The sequence below is a fragment of the Macrobrachium nipponense genome, chromosome 39, assembly GCF_015104395.2.
Source record: "Macrobrachium nipponense isolate FS-2020 chromosome 39, ASM1510439v2, whole genome shotgun sequence".
In the NCBI taxonomy this organism is placed as follows: domain Eukaryota; kingdom Metazoa; phylum Arthropoda; class Malacostraca; order Decapoda; family Palaemonidae; genus Macrobrachium; species Macrobrachium nipponense.
In genome coordinates this window covers 31,740,463-31,764,876 of record NC_061099.1, presented here as the reverse complement: position 1 = coordinate 31,764,876, position 24,414 = coordinate 31,740,463, and the positions used below count along the sequence as shown (strand labels likewise).

Genomic DNA, 24,414 nt, shown 5'->3' with positions numbered 1-24,414 from the left:
AAATTCTGTGAGAGTTCAGCAATTTTTTTCATCCCGCTCAGTAATCTTACCATCTCTTTCAGCAAAGTTTCAAACAGAGTATCCAGCTCAACAATCTCTCTATCTAGCATCTCGGTTTCACCCTTCATCGTAAGTAGTTGGTTTTGCATTTCACTACATTGATTCGATAATAAATAGAACTGGCTGTGAGAAAACAAACTTGGGCAAAGCCACTTCAATTTCTTGTTTCTTTTAGGATACCATCCATCACATTCACAGCCTATTCGATCCTTATTTTTTTCTCTATGGGATTGGCAGGAAGGACAAAAATACTGGAATTTTATTTTCAAAATGTATTTCATACTGCTTTGTGTTTCCATTTACAACACTGCCAATTTCAAGGAAAAGAGAACTATATATAGATGTGGCAAGCTCGGTTTGTAATAGCACAGGGCATAAGCACGCCCAATCGCTACTTAAAGCAAACTGTGAGTGGGTAGAGAAGAAAATATGTGCATCAAACAGTGGAGAATGGTTTAAGTATAATAAAATAACTAAAAACTAAACCTAGAGGGACAAATCATTCAACTAAGCACCTCTGACGTCAGAAGGGAGCCGAGCCCTGAAGTCTACGTTTCAAAAAGGAAGAAGTTGCTGATGACAACAACATAGGCTACGGACGGAGCTGTCAACTGTCAAAGACCTTGGTCGTATCACCATGGATAGCATAGCCCTTTTAGAGGAATTCGAGCAGCAGTTTGCCACGGTCACCGCAGAAATCACCGCGAAGACATGCCTGTTAACTTCGAGAGAAGGAGGTAAGCGAAGGGAATTAGCACAATGAAGAAAAAAGGAATACTCTGTCCCCGTTCATTCTGATGGCGAAGTTATGTTGTGATTTTGACAGACTTGATATTCGTTTCTTTTGGAAATGCTATTTCAATTCCACTAACACCTTCGCAATACCATATTTCAGATATTTATGAGGGTTTTTCATGAGAAAATACGGGATTTTGTGGGCTAAGGGGGAATGAATAGAAACTTGGGCTGTACCATACCGTAACTACCACCTACTAAGTTCGCCTTGCTCCAATTAATGTAATAACCAGATTCTAATTACCTAATATGGTTTTTGTGGATGCTGGAGTTAATTCTTTCCCCGTGCCTCTTAAAAAAGAGTCGTATACTGGGAGAACATGCAGCCCATCTCTGAATGTGAGATTCATAAACTGTAATCCCCTCCCCCCACATCCCCCCTTTGCAGGTACACTGGAGCGAGTCAGCGCTGCCTTCTTGCTCAGTGCAGCCTTCTCCCTCAGGCTGAGCACTTCTTGCTCATTTGGAAAAAGCCCCTCTTGGGACCTGCAAGTTTTGATGGGACCAGCTCACTCTTGGTCCTTCCACCTCGGGCGGGTGTGTGTGTGGCTCGCCACCTAGGGTAAATGATTGAATGGCCTCCTGGCGACCACCTGGACACTAGCGCGACCACCTTCCCAAAAAATTACTTTAACACTACCTGTAACCCAGGATAGACATCAGTCACAAGCCAGTGCCCGTGGAAGCAACACCTCGGGACCTCTACTTCCCTCTCGAACTAAGTGTTAAAGTTATTTTTCGGGAAGGTGGTTATGCTACCGGGTGGTCGCCAGGAGGCCATTCGATCATTTACCCTATGTGGGACATGCGTGTGACAGTTCCCCTTTAGGGAAGGTTTTTCAATGCTTGACTTCTGATCTGAATGCTGTTAGTCAGAAAAGTTTTAGATTATTAAGAAAAAAATAGGACTAAAGACCAGTAGGGAAACCCAGAAAATCATGATGAAGGGCATAGATGAAGACCTTGACCAGATGGGAACTCGGGCAGAAATGTAAGAGTCCTTTACACAGTTAACTCTTTTAATGGAAAACCTGCAGTAAAAACTGGAATGATGGCTTGTTTTTGCATTTTGTAAGGTTATATAGGAAATACTTTCCTATCAAGACCATTATTCATTAACACCTCTACTTAATGAACTTCTGTACTTATTAGCTGCATTATTATAATGATTTTTTTATGCTTCCATTTTAGATGTGATAAATTTTTAGATAAATCTCTTTAATTAAATATTCAAGTGCAGGGTGTGATACAGTCTTTGCTGCTTAACAGACTTTGTTACTACCAGAAGGCCAGACCCACAAAGTATTAAGTTGAGATACTACAATATAAATTTTCTTTTTTTCTCAATTTTTGAGGCTTCATTCTTTTGTGTGTAAAGTTTTGTGCCATCTGTTTTGTTACTATATTATTCCCTGGCTCTTTAGGACATTGCAGCTGTATAACATTTGGTCTTTTAACTTAGGATTTTAAGTAAGATTTTCACAGTAAGTTATTGTTATTACACTATACATTTTATGTTTCTTCCAGCTGACAAAAGATCGCTTATTGAAGATGTGGAGAAACTTAAAGAAGAAGCCAAAGAACTGGTAAGACAGCTTAAACAGGAAATTTCATTGTCCTTAAATTCTGACACTGTGCATTTGTAGTTCTTGACAAATGTGTATGATTTTACAGTAATTTAAAGTGAGTGAAGAAACTGAATGGAATTTATAAGTATGTTAATCTTATATACAGCTAATGTTATTTTCAGCTAGAAAGAATGGATTTAGAAGTGCGGGACATGCAACCTCAGAAAAGAGAAAAATATTCCTCTCGTATAAAAAGCTACCATGTTGAATTGCAGCGACTGGAAGCAGAATACAATCGCTCCAAGTCCCGTGTTAGTGAAGGTAAGACTGCTGTGAATTTACAATTATAGAACATTCAGTACGTATTGGCTTTTACATGTTAGAATGATTTTAGATTTATTTTAGTCCCTTGATATATTTTATTGTTCTGGATTGGTATTATGAGTGATAATTGTGCGAGTTACTGTCATCTTTACTTTCATATTTTAGCACTTGAATTCCATAAAATATTGTTGTACAGAACTTGTTCATATCAGTAATAGTCTTACTTATTTTTTTGTGACAGACAGTATAAGAGCTGAACTAATGGAAGGTGGTTTGGCTGGCCTTAGTACTGGAGAAGAACAACGGCAATCTCTTTTGGACAACACAGTGACTCTTGAACGTACATCAGGCCGCCTTACACACGGACAGAAAGTAGCTCTGGAGACAGAACAAATAGGGGCACAAATACTGAATGATTTAAATAGTCAAAGACAAACAATCAACAGAGCCAGAGAAAGAGTAAGTTAATAGTTTTTCTGTTTCTAATATTATCAGATCTGTGTAACTTGCAGTAATGTTATGGATTGTTTATAATTACTGTAATATTAATGTGACTTTTACAAGAGTCACCAGACTCAATCACCATTCTGATTTTAGAGGAAACATATTTTATGTTAGCAAGTGTGTTAGAGCTTTTGAAATGGATTGTATCATCAAGGTTGCTGGAATTGGGTGTCATTGGCAGTTTATTTTAAATAGACCTGATTATCCTAGTCTTCTTAATCTCTCCTACAAACAGCAAGAAAATTAGGTAACAAGGGAGGTGTCATTTAACCTATTTAAAACATATTATTTTTATTAAATGGCAGACTTTGTGGAACCAAAAAGAGCAAAGCATCAAAGTAATTTTATCGTCTTGAATTGGTCACACTTGTTTGATCTAATGGTACTAGATGATTTGCTCACATGACCCAGTCCCTGTATGTACAGAAGACCTTCATCACAACAATTATCACATATTTCAGGGATTATCAAATTTTTTTATACAAATCAGTTATAGAATTGATGTTATAAACTTTACTTTCAGCTTACCTATTTATGAAATGTGTAAGTGGTAATTTTAAGTATAATTTGAATATTTTCAAGAACAAAATTTTTTTTGTCAGCCTTGTGAAAGTCGAGAATTTTTATGCAGTTACGTATGTAATTAACACAAAATAACACTAATAATACGAGAAATAAATCGACTCTTCCAGTATATAAAGAAAATAGTAGTGACAGTTGTGCTTGTCTTTTATTGTTTAGATTAAATGGGATATGTATTGCAGCTGTGTGGTTGGGAATGGATGTTCTGTCTAGTAGCCTACCATCATTGAAGCTTGAGTTCTGCCCTAAGCACCATAGCAGTCATTTGTAAACTCCAAAATTTTCAGGTTGTGTTAAGCAGTCTGTATTACTGATATCAATTTACTATTTGTTTCTTTTCAGTTGCGAGAAACTGACACTGATCTTGACCAGAGTTCACGCATCTTGAACACAATGCTTAGAAGAGTTCTACAAAATAGGTTTATAGTTTATGCTGTTGTTGTTATCGTTGCCATTGTTATAGTTATAGCCATATATGTTTCTATGACAAGGAATTAATTTTGTATATAAAAGTATTTTATTGAAATTACAGTGATGTACAGTACATAATTAAATATGATGGATGTGTAGTGGCCCATAGATTTGCTTTTGTACGTGTAGCATGATTTTATCCTGCTCATTACCATGCTGCTTTTGCTACAATTTTTCAGGTCTTGACCTCTTTTTGAATGCATTCTTTGGTATAAATGTTTTAAATTGTTATTTGCAAGATCCATCTAAAGAAAATGCTACGTACCAGAAGTGGATCTTGAATGTTATAGTATACTTTATAGTACAGGTAGTCCCTGGGTTACACTGGGTTCAGGTTATGTCTTTCCGGACTTAGGGCGCTGATTGTTCACCCTTGTCAGTGGATTTATGCTGCCGTTACCAGCTTTACAGCACTGTAACCCGGATTTACAGTGCCATATGGTGGTGTAAATGCTGTTTATTCCCATTATAATTATGATGTTTTGGGTTACAGCGATTTTTGGCTTATAGCACACTGCCAGGGATGGAACCTCTGCTGTAAACCGGGGACTCCCAACAGTTTCTAGCGCACTGCCAGGGATAGAACCTTTGCTGTAAACCGGGACTGCCAACAGTTTCTCCTGTCCTTCTTTTTTCTTTGTCAATTGGCACACACATACACAAACATATAGTCAAACTTTGGTGTGAGGTTATATACTTATATATGTATTTATAATATAACTTATTAATATACTTGAATGTTACATAAATCTTGAGTTTCAGATTTTGTAGTAAAGTCTTGCTTAGTCATATAAATTATAGTTTATGTAAAGTTATTTTAGGCAATTTTCAATGATTTCTCCTCCCTAGTACCACATTGGAATTATTCCACACCATTTACTTTTCATTAAAATAGCCTTAGTTTTTATTAAGCCAGGTGCTCTGTATTGTTTATTTTTCTATACTAATCGCTGCATAGTGCGTATTAACATCAGGTTGGTAATCTTTCACTTTTAAACTTTCAGATTAAAAATATGCATTTCAAACTTCTGAAATCAATGCAGATATGCTGTTATGTTCAGTTTATAGTGCCAGGTAACTGAAGACCCAATATTTATATTGGATAAAGCAAGGGTCCACTTGTATAACTTTTATTTGGCATAGTTTTGAAACTTGAAGGATGGTTATATTTGTTAGATACTTTGTTATTGATTATTATTGTTTTCATTGCATAAAGTCTGATGTTCAGAATTCCCAAGGTTTCTGTTCTTCGTGAATTTAATTCTGAAATACTACTGTACTATTGCCTCCACGTGAGATACAAACTTTCATGGAAGTTGAGGACTCAGGTCTAACGTCATCGTGTATGTATAGGTTTGTCATTTTATCATCTCTCTTCTTCCATGAAAGTGCAAGCTATTTTGATACATTATCAACTGCAAATTATCCATTTGCTTATGCTTCCTACATAACAGTATTAGCTTTAAGTCTGATTCCTAGTTGTCATATCCCATCCAATGTGTATAAAGGATATTTTTATAATACAGTACTATTAATAAAAGTAATTGAGAAACAAAACCACAGTTATGTATATGTACATATACATATATCTAAAGATAAATCTGTACAGATTGCTTTTGGGAACCTGTACATATTTATCTTTAAATATATATACATAGGTAACTGTGGAATTGTCTCTCCATTTTAAGACTCATGCTACTATGAGTATTTTTTAAATAAAAGTAATGTCATCAAGCTTATATATTCTACTATTAATGTACAAAATATATTATCAGTAGTTTCTAGAGGAAGAAGTAATCTTTTTTGAGGTCCACTGGTCTGTGTTGAAAAAAATGATGTCAGTATATGTATTCATATCAGATGTGACAAATAATTTTGATCTGCAACATTAATTTTCATGGCTGGATTTTATTACAAAATTTTCCCTCCCACAGTAGTGCTTGTATTAATAGTCGAGCGAGTGTAATCACACCTTTTTTTCTTCTACTGTACTTTATAGGCTTATTAATGATGTCAAAGGAGAACATTCACCTTAGTTGTTGTCTTACTTATAATGGTCATCCGAGAATACTGCTTTGATTTCTTTTCTGGCTTTGTAACCATTTCAGGTGCTGGAAGTAGATATTTATTTTCATCATCAAAGTGTGTTCATCTGTTTTCGTGATTTTCATGGAAATTAGAAATGCTCTGTGAGTCAAAATTTTTAAGTTATTGGTCTGATTAAGTGAATTTTTAACTCATAACTCTTGAGCATTTTTTTTCTGTAGTTTTTTTTATTTTTATATAATTTTAGCTTCCTTGAATTTCATAAAATGCATTGTAGTACGTATTTATTTACTTTCAGAAATAATTTTTTTTTTTTTTAAACTTGGTAAGGACTTGAAAAAGGTTTTGAGTGCTCTTAGGTCTTGGAGGAAGGTGACGGGGGACAGCAAGCTGCATCACATAAGAATTCTAATGAGTGACATGGTTTAATGAGGTGAAATTCTGTTAGGCTTTGCTCCTAGTGGCTGTGCTGGGTCTGATCTCAACGGACTGATGATTCTTTAAGGCCGCTTGTGTATCCATGTGCAAACCCTAGGGCAGTATAAGATGGGTTCATCCATTTTCTAATTGTAGCTCAGCAGTACAACTAACTAGTTCGTGTCATTGGCTAGAAAATGTTTTTCAGTTACAGGTTCAAAGAATTGTAAGGCTAGAGGGTTATGTGGATACACTTAACATTCTATAAGAGTAGGAAGTGCCAAGACTCGCACGGATAAGTGCGCGATTGGCTAGGATGATCTGCTCGAGAGACCAAGAGCTAGGGATTTGTCAGAAGAATCTGGTAAAGGCCTTGCTGCCATTATGGTGCAGATAAAATAGCATTTAATTTCAGTTTTCTCTAAATAATAACTACCAACCCGAGAAGAGTCTACTTGAGACTCAGAGGTCTGGAAAAACTAACCCCTATTAATAATAATAATAATAATAATTCTCTAAATAATGATTTTGGTTGTTAATGCAATTTCAACTTCAATTTGCTCAAAACAAGGATTTTATTGTTAATGCATTCTGGCTTTGTACTGCAGCCTTGGTTGCAAGAGGTTGAAGGAGCATTGGTACACTTTGTGCCCCCCCCCCCCCCCCCCTCCCCTTCCCTTTTTTTCTTTACCTTCCCCATCTCTAGATTAGCAAAAGCACAGAGAGAAGGCTGGGAAGGTAGCAGTCTGCAAGAAGGTTGACCTGTCTGTAAATGGATGTTGCTTTTCTTTGGAGTGACAGTGATCCCTGTAGCTGGTCATGGAAACAGCTGATCATGGGTCCAGTAGGTGGATCAAGTCACTAATTTGCTTGCTTCCAAAACTGGTGCATAAACCTCCTAGTGCACATTTGCATGATTTTTTTTATAGGGATGGTAGGACCAACCCTAACTCATCCCATGCACATGCCTTTCTGGAAGTGTGAAAGGAAGAGTCTGCGCTTCCCCAAACTATCCACCATCCAGATTCCTTGAAGATGACTTAGACTTAGTATGCCCAGACACAAGCTCACAACTGGTCTCCAGGCCATCACAAACATGATCACAGTCTGCCAAGCAGGTGCAGGTTGGGCTAATGTATCTTTTCCCTCTGCTTTAGTCGGGGGTCCTTCTTGACCCATGGCAGCTTCCATGAGGCCTCAAGTTCCCATGCCAGTGGAACTGCTACAGGCAAAGATGGAGAGCCACTTTTACTTACTTGACACCATTACCTTGGTACCAAGCTTCAGTGACTGGACCATATAAGACTAAAGGTTTGTAAGTCTCAAACAAATGTAAATTATCTTGAAATTACAGCATTCCCCTTAGGATTTCTTCCTTGTAGGGTCAAGGACTACTTATGGCTTCGTTTCTGTTAAAACCAGGATATGCCTTACTCTTGAGAGCTTTCCCTTTACTAATTTGCTTTTCTTGCACCACATTTTGATCAGAAATGCATTTCTTCTATTTCTTGGTCTGAAGTATCTTCTGAATTCTGTAAGCCTTTCAAAAGTTTATTACATTGTAGACCTTATATTTATTGTTATTGTAATATGAAAAATCTGTGAAACTGTTTGTATATACGTACATACTGTATTTTCTATTGATCTGTGACTAACTTTTATGCTGCTGCAGAAAAACAATTTCTTATAATGTAACAATTTTATTATATCCTTTTATAATAAATTCTTCCATTATTTTTTCATATTTTTTATGATTACATTAAAAAGCATAATGTGAAAAAGAATATACTGTATATAGAAACTTATATAAATGTATATTTGTGCAATTAACCTATGTATCTTTACTTATTAAGATTACTCTGAATCCAGTCCTCATCAAGTTCCTCAATGTCTCGCACCTGGAAGACTTTGGTAAGGTCACATTCCTTTATCATGTAGTTGTAACTTCCAGCATACATCATCTGGAGCTGTGGCTGGCAATCTGAAGAAAGGAAAATATCAGATTAATAAAAAATACATGCAGTTTTAAACACGTATTAATCATTTATTAAATGATAATAAAAGAACACTTATTGAAAGTTAATCTTAAGTTGGCTATATTGTATACAATATCATATAAAAAATTACTTATGATTTTTCTTTTAACATTTTGTTTTTATAATTCAACAATTATGTATACCTTTTATATAGGTATACATAATGACAAAACCTCCATAGTGACCAATTCTAAGACAAGTCAGAATTACTTGCATATGTCATTTCTTTTGATATGATTAGTTCAGTAATCCAAAAGTGGGCTTGATCAGTTTTGTTACTATCATATCCACTGTTTCACATATCCTGTCATATACTGATTTGGTTTTAAAGTTTTTATATTATCATGGCATTACCAGTAGAGTAAAAGCCCCTGATAATGATGGTGAATGCTTCTCGTCGTTCCTTTCCCACTGAGGAAAAGCCCTACGAACACATTCCTCACACTGCGAAGAATGGACACGAGCCTTACCTCAACAATGAGAACAAAACTTAATGCAGGTCTGCAGGTACAGGGGACATTAAGCGGCCAAACGACTCCTCAAGACCCTTAATCTGCCAAGCTCTTATTTCTTTTCCATAAGATTAAAAGCACAGCAACCAAAGACGACAAAAAAAAAAAACAAAGTTAAACTTAGCTACATTCATCCATGGGAAGAGGGAAAGTGACAGAGCACAACCTCACACGAAAGGGTCGAAAGATATAGTGCATGGGCATCTGTGAGGAACCTATGTTGTCCAACCCCTTACACATCAGAGCCACTATATGGCTATCCTGAAGCTACTTTTATTCAGCTAGTCAGCTCTTTGAGCGAAAGATATTTTCCAATTTAAAAGGTGATGGTTTTTATTCCCGTAGGAGGAAATACCAGTTACACACAAGACAAATCCATCTTTTTGAATGCTTAACAAACCACAATAAAATATTTTTCTTTTCTTTTTCTGATTTCCATCCTATGATCATTTGCCATTATTTTCCCATTTATTTACTCCACTTTTATCACTTCTTCTAGCATTTAATCTTTGACCAGTATTTTTTTGCACCTGCTCCCTTATTTTTTATCTCCTACCCACAACAAATGCCTACATTAAATTCAGATGGCATTTTAACAACTTCCTACTTCTTTATCTTATTCTCCATCATTAACTGTGTCCTTAAATGTTACAAAATACTACTCATTCCCAGGATATTCAAACACTGATTTTAGCCACTTAAATCCTTTGCTTTGGTAGGAATCCAGTATCTGTACTGCTTCTCCCTCCCAGGTTCTCAAATTACATTCCCAACAAAATTAAATATCAAAAATACCTCCTGATACATCTTTCTACTAAACACTGTATGCAGCAACCAACTTTACTGGATGTAGTCATCTGCTGTAGTATATTTACCTACTTGCACCATATGTTAATAGCACACACTCGACGTGGTTCGGAAGTCACGTAAAGCCGTTGGTCCCGTTGCTGAATAACCACTGGTTCCATGCAACTTAAAAACACCATACAAACAAACAAAACCAACACTTACCGGGTGAATTCTGATTCTACGATCATTATAGAATTAGTAGTTCCAAACTAATCATCCCATAATTGGGGGGTTATATAGATCAAAACTATTTTTGAAATACAAAATTACACACTAAAGTAACATGGAAATAATGCTGACCTCTAGGAGTGGTGAAGATGAAGGCCATGGGGAATGACACTCTTCCATCACTGTGGTTAATTCTCCATGAAATGAGCACATAACGGGGCTGGGTATCAGGAATGGAATTCCTCAGGTCATCCATATCTTCAATATCTTCTAGTTCTTCATCCAAGATGATTTCGGATGACTGCTGATCTACTTTCACTGTAAAATCAAGACCATAATTAGACATGCAATGGAACAGGTTTCAAATAACAGTTTCCACCCTGAGATAAAATAATGCTACAGAAACCCAGTAAAATAGCAACTTCTCTCAATTGATTACTTTACAGCTAATGAATTTCCCAAATACATAGTCTTACTGCTGTAAGCAAAATAGCAACAGGCATAAAATGCACAATAAGCAACTCCAAAATCCTGGTATACTAATTTGAAATGAATTATATTCTTCTGTTTTCATCAATAAAGCTTGCATGGCAAGAACACCTGCTTATTGCTACAGCATCACTGAAAAAAAGAGCAATACAACACTGATAAAAGCATTCAATTACCCCTTGAATTGTACGGTAATGTACGCTACCATAATCCTACTATAAAATGAATAGGATTACAATGAATCTGTCCCTTCAAACAAAGAGATAACCAGACACACACAAGTTAATGCATCGCACATCCAGCGATAATACTAATAATAGAAACCTTACAATTATCCATATTTAAATTTCATTAATCTATTACTTAATTTCTAAGAGAGCATTCTGAATTTTATCATAAGAAAAACAACAGAATGTTCTTTAAAATAATTCCAACAGATATCAGTGTTGCAAGGCATCCTCCAAGCCAGCATTATATATCAAGAGAGGGGAAAAAAAAAACGAGCCATATATTCAAGAAATGAAGCATAGCATGTCAAAAGATACAGTTCAACCATTTTACACACTCAAGTACAGGAAGATAAAGATTCAAACCACATAGCACAATTCCAAATCAGTGCAGAGGAGAACAGATGCAAAACAATATATACAAGACAAGATTTGTAACTTATCTTTCTGCCATCAAAGTACATTCAAGTGATAGTAGGAAAAGAGCAATTTACCTCAAACTACTTGACTCTGTCTTTCTGATTATGTAGCTGAGGTACAGTGAACAACTACATAGTTTGCATATACCATCCACTATAAAAATTAGAAATTTTCATATACTTACCCAGCAAACTAACAGCATTCCATCTTGACTGAAATGATGTGCTGTTTCATTTGATCTAATAACAAATAGTACTCTCATCTCCAACAATCTCAGCCACCCATTCCACCTATATAATTCATTTTTTAAAATTTCTCTTCATTGTAGGACACAACTGGAGATTAGGAGGCAGCAGGCCAGGGGAAGATGCTCATGAAGTGCAATGAGGAGGGGACTCCGGGAGCCCCTCCTGAGGCTGAAGTCTGTAAGAGCAAAGCTTAAGCTTCTACACCTACATCGAATGACTTGTGATATTCTACAAGAAAAAAAAATTTTCACTTTGTAGAACATAGTAGTACCTGGTGTATGTGCAAAGCTCAGGTATGTCTTACAATATTTTTGTATTGAACTAAGCATATTATGCAACCACTTTACGGCAAGCTTTCAATAACAAATTACGTACGGCAAACTGCTCTGTGTATTCTCCTAACTGCATGCTTTGAGAGAAACAAAATTTTTCTTTAAAATGAACCACATCAGCTTAGCATTGGATTGTTGTTTGCCAATATGAGCAACACCTTTAAAAACCTTTGACTGAAAACAGCAAACTATATGTACTATATGCATGCAGATATGGCAAACCAGGCTTAAACTGGCCTGCTTCACCAAATACACAACACTGAGTGTTTGTCTTGACTTTCCTATCTGCAAATGTGGCATTGAAGAATTATAATATTTTACTGTAATGGTGATAAGTTCTTGGAAAACTACTAAAGCTATACATAAATACAACTACAGCAAATTTGCAGGACTCTAATGAATATGATGCAATATTTTACACAGCTTACCAATGCAGTATCAAAAATTCCTAACCAGTATAGCCCGAAATTAGACTCAAGCAGATGAATGTGCTACATAACAGTGGTCTGTATTCTTATTCAAACTGTTGTTACAATAAATCCTTTCAACCTTTGTGTCATTCACATATTTATGATTTTGTTTATTAAACCTACCTCTAGTTATCCATATTATGGCATATTAATTATGGTTTGTTTAATTCAAATGAAACTAGCACAAGATACTGCAGTACTGACTCAATGCTTTTTTTCCTACAGTACTACAGTACTTCAAAATACTAAGGAAATCAAAGATATCAAACATTTTGTCAGAATGTACCGAACATAAAATACAAAAGATTTGTTAAATATTATGTATAAAAATACTGGTATTTTCTTTTCACAAGGCTAAAAAAAAAAAATGTGCCTCATGAAAAAAAAAGGAAGAAAACCACACAACTTAATTCTTTTGCCTTAATAGCACTCCAATAACACCCCTTCAATAATTAGTTTCTTTTCTTTGTGTTAACTAACATTAACACTACTGAAAGGAACCAATGTCCATATATGTTGTACGTGTACAAGTTTTGGTACCAATGTTAGCCAGTATCTATGGGGAAAGTATGTATTTACCCGAGAGAAAATTGATTTAAACTTCAGAAATCAAGCATTAAGAAAAGCTTGTTGATAATTGTGATAAAAATCAGCAACTCCTTAAGATTTAAATAACCATTTCTCCTACAGCTTTGAACAAGACATGGAAAGTAAAGCATCAAGCACTTAAAAATCGATGGAGACTCCTCCAAATTGTGGTTGACAGCTGTCAAGTCTAAAGGAAGAAATGGGGAGGCAGAAACTGCCAAACAAAGATGGTGAGGGGGTACATGCCTGAGAAGGTAACATACTCAGTAATATTGTGGGAAGTATCAGATACTGTATAGTTGGAAGTGAGTGGGAGACTCACTAGATAATTAGATAACTGGTTGGTAGGGAGTAGGTTGAATGGAAGAGGGCAGAGGGTTATAGTACGATGTTACCATAGTAGATGAATCACTTGCTTTGTGCTTCAACAAAAAACCGAGGAGACAAAGCTTCAGCTCGAGATATGACCCTGCAAAGTGACAGCAGGAGCAGTCTTTACAAAACCTGAAGCCGCATTCAGATTGTACGCCTGCACCATGGATGAGCAATGGTGATTGCAGGGATACCTGATCTAAATGAAGATGAGATGCATTCTGTGTTGATTTAAGCATGGGCTGTTTTCATTATCATATGCATTGGTTGGTTGTAATCACCGCCTTGCATTTGAGAGAGTGAGGTATTTTTCACCAAAAGTTTCATTCCTATTTTACCAAAACCCAATTACAGTACTTGTTGCTTATAACGAAGCCACCTTTTAGAATTTTTTTTTTAATTCACAAAAATTTTTGCACAATCCTCATAACCAACTATTCTCCAAAAATTCAACTCCAAATATACATACTAACCTCGGTCTCTGATCATGGTATGCCTGGTCACCATTCTGGATTTTGATAGTTTACCTTGGCTATGAAATAAGCTAAAATCTGTGATATGGCCTTACTTTATTCATGGGACACGGAACATCCCACGCAGAAGATGCATTACCTTTACTGCTTCAAAATCATATTGTACTTCTCAGATGGCACAAAGGTACCATACTCACTTCCTTTTCAGTACTAGTACAGGTAATATGACAAACTATGATGTTCATCATCATGATACAACCATAGGGGCGGTAATAATTCTACTTAGTACATCAAAACCCAAATATGGCTGAAAAATAAGTTTGAAACAGATCAGCTTGAGGCAATGACTGTTCCATGGCTGACCTATTATACAAATCAGTAACGAGAGATACAAGCTAAACAAGATAACAAAAGATACCTTGTGGTCAACAAGGGACAGTCTGCAGCACATTTTTTCTAAAAGGCAATCAAATACAGTCTTCAACTGAGGTTGGTATTTTCTACAAATACATAAAGTGAACATTATACCTGCTTAAAACTTAAGAGGCAAACTTTCTTAGCGGTCACATTCACTTTAACTGATGATATGGGGTAATAAGGGGTATACCCTGTTTACAGCATACAGCCATACTCTGTGGTGGGTGACACTACACTGGTGGATAGAAGCAGGTTTGCTGAACCTTACTGACAAATTACCTTGGATTTATTTCCAGAAAGAAGAATTTCATATTGAAATATTAGGTAGGTCACATTTAGAAGCATGATGTATTAAAGGTTTAAAGAATGTCATACGGCATAAAATATTGAGTAACATGTAATTCCTTGTGAATAAAATGTATTGCAGGAGAGACTCAGAAATATAAATATCAAATACACCCATTTTTCATAATGAATTCCACAACAACAAAACCAAGCAAAGTGACGCAAAAGTACTCACAGCTGGAAATTTCTGAAACAAAATTCTTTCTTTTGGTCAAAGAATAGTATACACTATGGCACTGGTCTTAGAATAATCAAATTACAAATACAAAATTTACAAATACCTGTACAATGTTATACTAGTATTTTAAAATACAAAATAAGGGTACAAAGTATTTAAAAATACAATTCTAATAGTAATATACTCTCTCTCTCTCTCTCTCTCTCTCTCTCTCTCTCTCTCTCTCTCTCTCTCTCTCTCTCTCTCCATTAAAGATTTTATTTTCTCATTTAGGAATTTTGCACTTGCTTGCTTTTCTCTGTCTCTGGGTTATTTTAAATTACGTAATCACATTCAATAAAAGAGGAGAGAAAGAAATGCATACAATATCTCATACAACTGCGCACAAGTGCAATTTACATGTAATTGACATATGAACTTAGAATACTGTATGTATTTACATGGTAATATTATGATTTTCATTATACAGTACAATTAATCACAGCACGTGCAATGCCATTAATACTGTAGAGAAACTTACTACTAGTACATTCAAATGTATATGTTCTAAGATGATTACTTGTAAATTGCACTGAGTTTTCATATGAATCTCTCTCTCTCTCTCTCTCTCTCTCTCTCTCTCTCTCTCTCTCTCTCTCTCTCTCTCTCTCTCTCTCTGTGTGTGTGTGTGTGTACTAGTTCATCTTCACTTAATGCTTCAACCATTGATATACAGTAGCCTCAGATCAAGTAGCTTACAAAGGGTTTTTGACATATGCACAAAAAGATTAGGGGCAAATGTTCATTAGATTTTCAAAGTTGGAGATACCAAATTACAGTAAAAAATGGTAGGTAGTACATATCCTTTATATAAAATCAGAAGACAAACGCACATGCACACTAACAGGCTGTGCATATGGTGTTTGATTATTATTATTATGCCTGTACCTAGTGTTGAATTTGTTATAGCTTCCACAACCCTCAAAAAGTTAAGGTTATCTAAACAAAACAAAATAGAAGATACATCTACATGGCTGAGAACACGTCACTTATCCCCTTCCAACAACTGTAACCTTCAAAGAAGTCAGTTAAGCTGAAGTGCCAGTTTTAAACATTATTTTATTCTGAAAATGTCTGGGTGAAATGTGTGTTTTAGACAGGCAAATACTGTAAATGCCCATTATAATCTTCTCTGATTTCAATATATTAAAAGAATTCAATATAATTTTTTCAAAATTATGCCTCTCAAAATTAGTGTGTCTTCAAGATTGGAGCGTCTAGACACCAGGAATACAGTACACTGAATAGCCAATGTTCTCTCTTACAGAGAACAACTAGCGCTGGAGATTCAAACAATGTGAGCAATGCCATCTAAAATACCGGGTAATTATAAAGAATACTAGGTATCTGCCTAGGACTTACATTACACAAAAGAAATAAAGCCTTATGTATATATGAAATATAAACACACTATTATTAGGCATTTCATAAAATAAAAGGCCTTAATCAGAAGAAAATTCCAAGCTCCGTACAATTTCCAGCAAGGGATGTAAGCCAAAGAATTTTACAAATGACAACAACCTGGCTTATACAAAGAAGCTCTAAACCTTTTTCTCTCTTTTCATGTTTAACTCCAATTGAGCTGACTGCATATCCTAAATACAAAAGACATGCGTAATAACTTTGTCAAGAAAAGATGTGAAATTTAAGAAGTGCAGCACACCAAAAATGAAACAAAGTTCAATCATTTTGAATATGAAACAGTTTTGTCTGCCATATTGAGTGAGGGAGATTAATAATATGAAGGTTCAAAACTTGTTTTGCCTATCAATACTATTCCTGGTTAATACTGGTAGTATACCAGGTAGCAGAACTATGGTAAAATAAGAGTTTGTATATTTAGTGGACATGTTAAAACTGTATCCGGCAAGAACTAGCAGTAAAAATGACACTGATAAAAGCATGGAAATTATGGCAATCAAAAGTATCTTCATATAAATGGTTATATACATATTTTCTTCAACTAATTTCAAACTTTTTGCAGTTTTATAGTTATGAAATCATACCTGCAAACTTCTGTCACCTGCAGTCAATTAAGATAACACACAGGTACAACATTTACCAATAATGTTAATCAAACCAATTACGTACAGTGAAATTTCAAACCAACCTAATGTCCACAAAATATGTACATAATGTACACTCAGTTATTAAATTCACTAAAATAAAGAAAAATTCTACATAATGTGAAACACCAATGACTTGAATAGTTATAAAAATGCTACTACAAATTCCAAAGCAACAATGTTAATACGTACTGTAATCACTTCTCACTCCTGTTAGGCAAATTCTTACCAATATTGTTCCAGTTACCTAAAACCTTCCATGATGACATCTCACTTGAAATTTGAATGAACTGCAGGTATACTAGTGATATGTAGTATTTATAAGTTCCAGTTGTGTTTCATATAATGAACAGTTGCAAGAATACATGGTTTTCACTTCTGAGCTTTCTTCCAGGTATCCATAGAAAACTGTGTAACTAATGTAATCAACATAAATTGTAATCATATTTTTACCAAACACATACAAGCATCAAATTCCTATGGCATGCTCAATGCTGACTGAAATTATCTACAGTACTACTGATTTAAGCTTTAATCATATATTGTCAATAGAAATAAATTCATGTACAGTAAAGCAAGTCAATTGCTTTGCAGAATGCAGATCGTGCATTCACACCCAAGTGCCAATACAGTCTGATAATGTGAAACAGCATGCAACAAATCTTCAAAAAGGGAAACAGTCTGCAGTGACATAACTATTCCATGACAACAAAACATTGATTCTTGTGTAATTTCAACATAAAATTAAATGGCTTAATGTTCTCCTCTACAGAATTCTCTCATCAATTCTTCTTCCTAGATTAATCCCTTCTTGCAGGTTTGGTAGATCTACAAGTTTCATTACTTAAGAAGTGGCACAATGGAAATTTCTGTAAGTTCAGGAATGGTTCTTATAACTTTTTTACTGTAAAAATTCCACCTGCAGTATCTACAAAGCAACTACTGTACTCATGAATCAATACACATTCCATTACATGACCTAAATTGGAAACATACCATTAAAAACACCAAATGCAACACTGAAGGCAAGACAAAAGAAAACCATAAATCTTACTTATTATTGCAGCATTGTTTGTTGCACGACGAAACCGGAACTTGCGAAGCAATTCTTTCAGATCTGGACTGATGGTACATAACTGCAGGCTCTGATGGAAAATAATATAGTCTAATCATTTTAGTTATTCCACAATCTTCAGACACAGTCACCAGGACAGTGTAAATTTTCAACAGCAAATTTTCATTCTATTTCATTCACTAAAATGTATTCAACAACAAAAACTATGAGTTTTCTTAAAAATGAGACGAGGTACAGTACGTGATGCTTGTGCATTGTAGACCATCCCTGTTAGTGCACTTCAATCATTTTGGCTTTCCCACCCAACAAGGGTTTGTTTGCCCTTAAATCTAATGTACAGAGAGCTGGGGTTCGCAACAACAAAAATGAGGAGTTACTATAGGTAGCACTAATATTATAAAAGTCAGAATATAAAAACGGCTAGTACACCCTATTTGACCTACCTAATACTTCATACCAAGAAAAAAAATAATTTCATGAGAAAAATGTGTAATGATTTCTTTCTCAAAAACCCTAGCTTATATGGATGGAGCAACGTAATATTGCAAAACTGTTGTTGCACATACGACATTATGCAATATCTAGGTAGGTAGATACGACGTCAAGATGGGGGAGGGGAACTACTACCTACAGAGGAGCAAAGCAATTTCATGGCACAGGACCGTTATTTGATGATAGATTATGAAACGTTCGTTGAGGATGCTGTTTTAATGTCTTCGAAGTGCTTTTAACGAAAGATGAATGACCAATTCGGACACCTTAACCTTGAGCTACGAGACCAGATAACCCAGGGAGGCGTCTCCCTCGAATCTCACGCACAAAAGATGTAATATACTTCCTGTCTGTGAATACAATTGTCATACACCAATTAAAGCAGCAATTTGACTCATTACATTCCCAACGCTCACCATTGTAACACAGCTTTCGCAGGATAAATGACAGGTTCCTTCGCAAATTGCTAGTATTTCCTCCTTTGGCACTTGACAGCTCGAGCTCACACAACAGCTGATGAGATAATTCTGACAACAAAACGTCGCATGCAGCGCTCAATTTTCAGCGAACATAGTGGCGACGGACAATCATAGAGATGCTACATGATAATAATAATAATAATAATAATAATAATAATAATAATAATAATAATAATAATAATAATAATAATAATAATAATAATAATAATATATCCTTTATTTCAGCTAGGAGCCATATCAAATTAGTTTCAGTCACATTTACAACATGAGATTGCCAAAAAGAATAGAATCTATTTCATTAATGTATTACCTTTAATTAATTATGTATCTTCTTCCCTCGGAAGCGAATATATTCTGCACAATATATATATATATTTTTTACACAAGTTCGTCATCGGATTCTATATCTAGGTCATTGAGTCAGAGATCTATTTGCTGTTCTGTGAGTCAGCTAAACTATTTGCTGGCATCGTGTTCACTTTTACACACCCATAAACAAAGAGTAAAAAGACTTCCGCTTCCGGCGCCCAACGAATGAACTATTGTACAAAAATAATAAACAAACAAATAAATAACAAGGACCATGATAAAGGAGTTTTCCTTTCATAATACTTCAGAAAAATAAATATGAATATTCATTGCTGTTTAGAGAATTCGCTTGTCGAAAAATCGTAATCTAGCGTTTGATTTTTCTAGTTCTCATACAATCATACTATAATGGGCGTAATGTCTGTCTGTCTGTCTGTCTGTCTGTCTGTCTGTCTGTCTGTCTGTCTGTCTGTCTGTCTGTCTGTCTGTCATTCAATCACGGCCAAACGGCTGGTCAGATGGGCATGAAACTTGGCAGGGTTATGGTGAGGACCCCTAAGATGGTTTGTAATGGGGTTTCATCCAACCTACCCCACTCCTTTGTAGGGGGTGGGGGTGAGAAGGGATTCCCTGAAACGGAGCTGTTTCTGGTCGTGAAACGAGGCTGGTTATTCCCGTAGACTTAGTTGCGTTACGATTTTTCATACATAATTTCTGTACAACTTCCCTGGAGAAAGTCGCGAATATTTCAGCTCGGACACAATAGAAGATGAAAATCAGCATCAATATCCGCAAGATTTTTTGAATAACTTAAATTCATCGGGACTGCCAGGGCACAAAATAATGTTGAAGAAGTACTGCCCGGTAATGTTGCTTCGGAATTTCGATTCTGCCAATGGACATAATAAAAAGGAAACTGACATGTTCCTACTTTCTACTCTTTTTTTTGGAAGACACAGGATCATAAGAGCATTTATCAGTAGCCATAACATACCGACATACAAGTTGCGTCTTTGCAGCAACATAATGAAAAGAAAGATACTTTATTATTCGTATCACCGTGCAAAGTAATTGACAAAGAAACAAACCAATCAAGATCCCTGTTCCGTTAAATGAAAGTCACTGACAAGAGAGAGAGAGAGAGAGAGAGAGAGAGAGCCATTTAACGACATTAATGCACTACAATTTTATAATTTTATCTTGCTATCAAAAAATGAGAGAGAGAAAGAGAGAGGAGATAATTTGTGATTTGAGAGCTAAGTAATCCGATAATCCCATCACCGTCTTCGTTACTTGACTTACATTGAGAGAGAGAGAGAGAGAGAGAGAGAGAGAGAGAGAGAGAGAATCATTAAAAGAGGGTAAACAATAATGAATACGAACTTCTTTACGTTCATTGATCGTCCCTTCACTTACTTAAGAGAGAGAGAGAGAGAGAGAATATCATTAAAAGAGGGGAAACAACAATGAATAAGAATTTCTCTGCGTTCAGTGACCGTCCCTTGAATTACATTACGAGAGAGAGAGAGAGAGAGAGAGAGAGAGAGAGACTATTCGTGTAATCGCCCTTATTTTAATATTGCTGAACAAATAGTACATATAAATTTTTCACTTCTGCACCCGTATTTTATCACCCATCGTAGATGGGTTAGTTTGCTAGTACCAATAAACGTTGTTTATACAGTCATATATGGAGTAAAATTTCTGCATTTTTAAGTAACGCATTTCCATAATTGTGCCACAAATATTCTGCGCTACAGATATCACTGTGAAAATAATTAGATTTAGAAAGATATTAACCAGCATCATTTTTCTTTTCTGTGATTTTTCACTGCCAACCGCGAGAAATAGTACTATACAATGCCTTATTATGAACCCGAGCGAGCTCCAAAGTTATGTAAGGAAAAGGTGGTAAATAATTAAATATGGGGAGCAGAAGGTAAAACAGACAAACTTGAATTCAGTATATGCATCAGCAGAAAGCAGGAATGACCTTAGTCCTCGCAAATTAAATATTTGTAGATCATAAGATTCCACAATTAAGTCCTCGATCTGTTTCTCAAAACGTTGGTACTTTCTTGCGGAAATGCTTTAGAATGTTACAGAATGAAGCTATTATGTATGAGTGTTTTAGCAAGACTTGTTTTTAGCCCTTTTCTTCTTCCTTGTTTGGAGTAGGCCTATACTGTTTTACAGGTCACAGCTATAATGTTTTCTTATCCTATTCATTATACATTCAACATTTTCACACGACATCGGCAAACAATCTTTGCTCGAGAGACCAACATATTAGCACAAGTGACTGCTATAAATGATTTTAATTTTAACAGAAATATCTGACAGGGGTAGCGAACATAGACATATTATATATCAATTTTAATCATGACCATCTCCATCTTGGAAAAGAATAGAGAGAGAGAAGAGAGAGAGAGAGAGGAAGGGAGGAGAGAGAGAGATAGCAGAAGCGAGAGAGAGAGGAGAGAGAGAGGAGAGAGAGAGAGAAGAGAGAAGAGAGAACGGAACGAAGTGGATAAAATATAAGTAATAAAAAAATTGAAATGAGAGGTAACAAATGTTTTAGGTAGTCAAATCTAGTAACATGAAAGGCGAGAGGGTTAATATTCGTCCGTTGAAAGTAAATGATGGTTAATAAGATTCAAAGAAGGGAGATGCCTGGGTTAATTATAGTACTTGGAAAACCAACATGATAAAGCAGCATAAGCCTTGAGGAAAACTGTTATTTTATAATTATATTATGAAGGGAATACTAGAATAACTGAAGTAAGATAAATAATCATAACTGTAAGGCTTACGAGTTATCGAACTTGAGTCTGGGCTTGTAGGCAGCCTGAAAAAAAGACATTCCTGAGATAGGCCTATCATTAAATCTTCGACTATTGCTAATCCTCCTCTGGTCCTTCTCCCAGATATATTTCTGCAGGCTCCTAGTTCTTCCATCTACAGTTATAAACTCCCATAAATATTTCCTTAGCATTAGTCTCTCCTATATAATTTTATTGTTGAAGTGAACGAACTTCTTGGAATGGAAAATCCCTTATGGCCTTTGGGCTCTTGTTAGGATGCCGTGTTACGTAATTCCCATAGAAATTGAAAAGACAAAGAGTGCTGGTACAAAATAAATGGTCAAGATTCATGTTAAAGATTCGTTTTAAATAACATAATAAGAATTTTTTGTATGCCTTTAACATACATGGTTACATGAAATGCTGAACTCATATTTTATCCAATTAAATTTCTGACCTGCATCCATTACCTCTCCACGGTGGTATTGATTCTTAAGTGTAACATAACATTCCTTACGTTATTAGACTTAAATTTAGACTCAAATTTAATTTATTACAACGAAATAATTAGATTTACAGAGATTCGTCTTATCTAAAAAAAATCTGTTTCTAAATAATGTTAACCCAGGGTTCTCTGAAGCAGTAGCAGAAAACATCATGGCCACCGTCGCGAGAAGAGCTGTAAATTTTGGTGTTAAATCGGTAAGTTCTCCAGTTCAGAATGGTAAAATTTTACCAAATAGTACAAGAATGATTTTAGAGGCTGAACATACCTCTGGAAATAAGTGGAAAATGTGGTAATTGCGTTTTATCAGCCACCATTGGAAGGTCACCTTTGGTGTCTTTATGATGCAATGTTGCCAACGGAACAGCTGATCTCGTCTTATAGGCCTACGTATGTTCAGGCCTATCTTTTAATATGATTTCTGCTTATTCACGAGTCGTAGGGTTAGATTCATTTAAAAAAAATGAGAAATGCCTTAAAATGGACTGGCTATTGAGTGAGAAGAGGATGGTAAGAACGGAGGTCTAGCTATTTACGGATGACAGAACACCGGTAGGCTAGGGTAAAAAACCGTAGGGTCCAGAGTGGACCATGTACGATCAGCTTGGACAATCCCAAAAAAAGTACTTATAACGCGTCCTGACACTGGAGATGGTCATAAGTCGCGAGTTGATGTTGGTGAGAAACAGAGCTAAAGACCTCTACTCTCCTTTCCTTTCGAAGTAAGTACCTAGCCTAGGCTATTTTCTCCAAAGTTAGAAATTAAGGCCAAATTTTAAGATTTAAACAGAGGGTAGTGAAAAGGGTGGCCAACGCAGTGCAAACTTCACCAAAACGCTTTCGAAATTTCTACTGACGATTAGGCTAAATAGGTAGCTTAGAAGATTGACGCCATCTCGATGTTTGCGGAGTCGCTTGTGTCAAAAAACTTCCCATTTCCTGTGCTAAATCTGCACACCACTTGTACCCATAGACGCTGGGGCACTTTCATCACAACAATCGGAATATGGTCACTGGCCACGACGTTTTTAAGGAAATTAGTGTTTTGGTAGAAGACGACGACGAAGCGTGCACTAGATAATTATTCAAGTAAATAGTAAAACATCAATATTTTACATACTATTTATGATGATTAATTTGAAAATATTCGTTATTGTAAAAGTAACTCAAATTTGTGACTCAAATTTAGGTAAGTAATTATTTTTCGGAATTAGAACGTTCTTTCAAGTCTGGTATTATGATGTCACAAAAATCTTGACTTTCGTACCTATTGTAAATGAATTGCTATACTCAACTTTCTTGCAGAACAGTTTACCATTATTCATGCAGATTGTTATCAGCTATTCGTGTAATTGTTATAATAGTAATGCGCATATATGTATATCTTTATTACTTACTTTTTGGATAGGGTAAAAAACCGCATGGTACAGGGGTGGACCATGTACGATCAATGTGTACAACCCTAAGAAAAGTACATTACTATAACGCGTCCTGACACCGGAGTAGAGGTCTTTAGCTCCGTTTCTCACCAACAACAAGTCGCGTCTGATGCCCATCTCCGATGTCAGGACGCGTTATAATGTACTTTTTTTGGGGTTGTACACATTGATCGTACATGGTCCACCCCTGTACCATGCGGTTTTTTACCCTATATGAAGATGTTTTACTGCCGGATTACCGCTGTAGTGTGACGCAATTGCTTTCGCTCCCTGGCCTCTTTGTCTGTTTTCGCACCGTAAGAAATTAATGGGGCT

General features: G+C 35.7%; 3 protein-coding genes across 5 annotated transcripts in view; 2 read left to right on the top strand and 1 right to left on the bottom strand.

The window, feature by feature from the left end:
- The first annotated feature begins 616 nt into the window (after window positions 1-616).
- LOC135210263 (vesicle transport through interaction with t-SNAREs homolog 1A-like) lies at window positions 617-11,860 on the top strand. Of its 2 annotated transcripts, XM_064243132.1 has the most exons (6): window positions 617-797; window positions 2,383-2,441; window positions 2,606-2,744; window positions 2,989-3,206; window positions 4,176-4,252; window positions 11,797-11,860. In XM_064243132.1, the coding sequence occupies exons 1-6, from the start codon at window positions 698-700 to the stop codon at window positions 11,843-11,845; spliced, it is 642 nt and encodes a 213-aa protein (XP_064099202.1). In that variant the 5' UTR covers window positions 617-697; the 3' UTR covers window positions 11,846-11,860. The 2 variants fall into 2 exon arrangements, with proteins under 2 accessions (XP_064099202.1, XP_064099201.1); XM_064243131.1 differs by lacking the exon at window positions 11,797-11,860 and having other exon boundaries at window positions 619-797; window positions 4,176-8,457.
- LOC135210265 (glia maturation factor beta-like) lies at window positions 8,448-19,122 on the bottom strand. The gene is made up of 4 exons (XM_064243133.1): window positions 18,980-19,122; window positions 18,051-18,141; window positions 10,465-10,650; window positions 8,448-8,748 (listed from the first exon to the last, which is right to left on the bottom strand). Exons 1-4 carry the CDS (start codon window positions 18,980-18,982, stop codon window positions 8,609-8,611), a joined length of 420 nt encoding a protein of 139 aa, XP_064099203.1. The 5' UTR covers window positions 18,983-19,122; the 3' UTR covers window positions 8,448-8,608.
- Window positions 19,123-22,721: 3,599 nt separating this feature from the next.
- Window positions 22,722-24,414, top strand: part of LOC135210261 (isocitrate dehydrogenase [NAD] subunit beta, mitochondrial-like) — a 91,557-nt gene continuing 89,864 nt past the window's right edge. For both annotated transcript variants that reach the window (XM_064243128.1, XM_064243129.1), the window contains exon 1: window positions 22,722-22,857. In XM_064243128.1, the coding sequence (XP_064099198.1) occupies window positions 22,813-22,857 (45 nt within the window). In that variant the 5' untranslated portion in view covers window positions 22,722-22,812. The remainder of the gene's footprint in view (window positions 22,858-24,414) is intronic.

What these genes read in the sequence shown, in the direction of transcription:
- LOC135210263 (XM_064243131.1), top strand. Translation starts at nt 698, where the DNA reads ATGGATAGCATAGCCCTTTTAGAGGAATTCGAGCAGCAGTTTGCCACG. An exon ending in AAGAAGAAGCCAAAGAACTG is followed by an intron (nt 2,442 to 2,605) that starts GTAAGACAGCTT and finishes TGTTATTTTCAG; the next exon opens with CTAGAAAGAATGGATTTAGA. An exon ending in CAAGTCCCGTGTTAGTGAAG is followed by an intron (nt 2,745 to 2,988) that starts GTAAGACTGCTG and finishes TTTTTGTGACAG; the next exon opens with ACAGTATAAGAGCTGAACTA.
- LOC135210265 (XM_064243133.1), bottom strand. An exon ending in AAACAATGCTGCAATAATAA is followed by an intron (nt 10,651 to 18,050) that starts GTAAGATTTATG and finishes TTGATTTTACAG; the next exon opens with TGAAAGTAGATCAGCAGTCA. An exon ending in CATCTTCACCACTCCTAGAG is followed by an intron (nt 8,749 to 10,464) that starts GTCAGCATTATT and finishes TCCTTTCTTCAG; the next exon opens with ATTGCCAGCCACAGCTCCAG.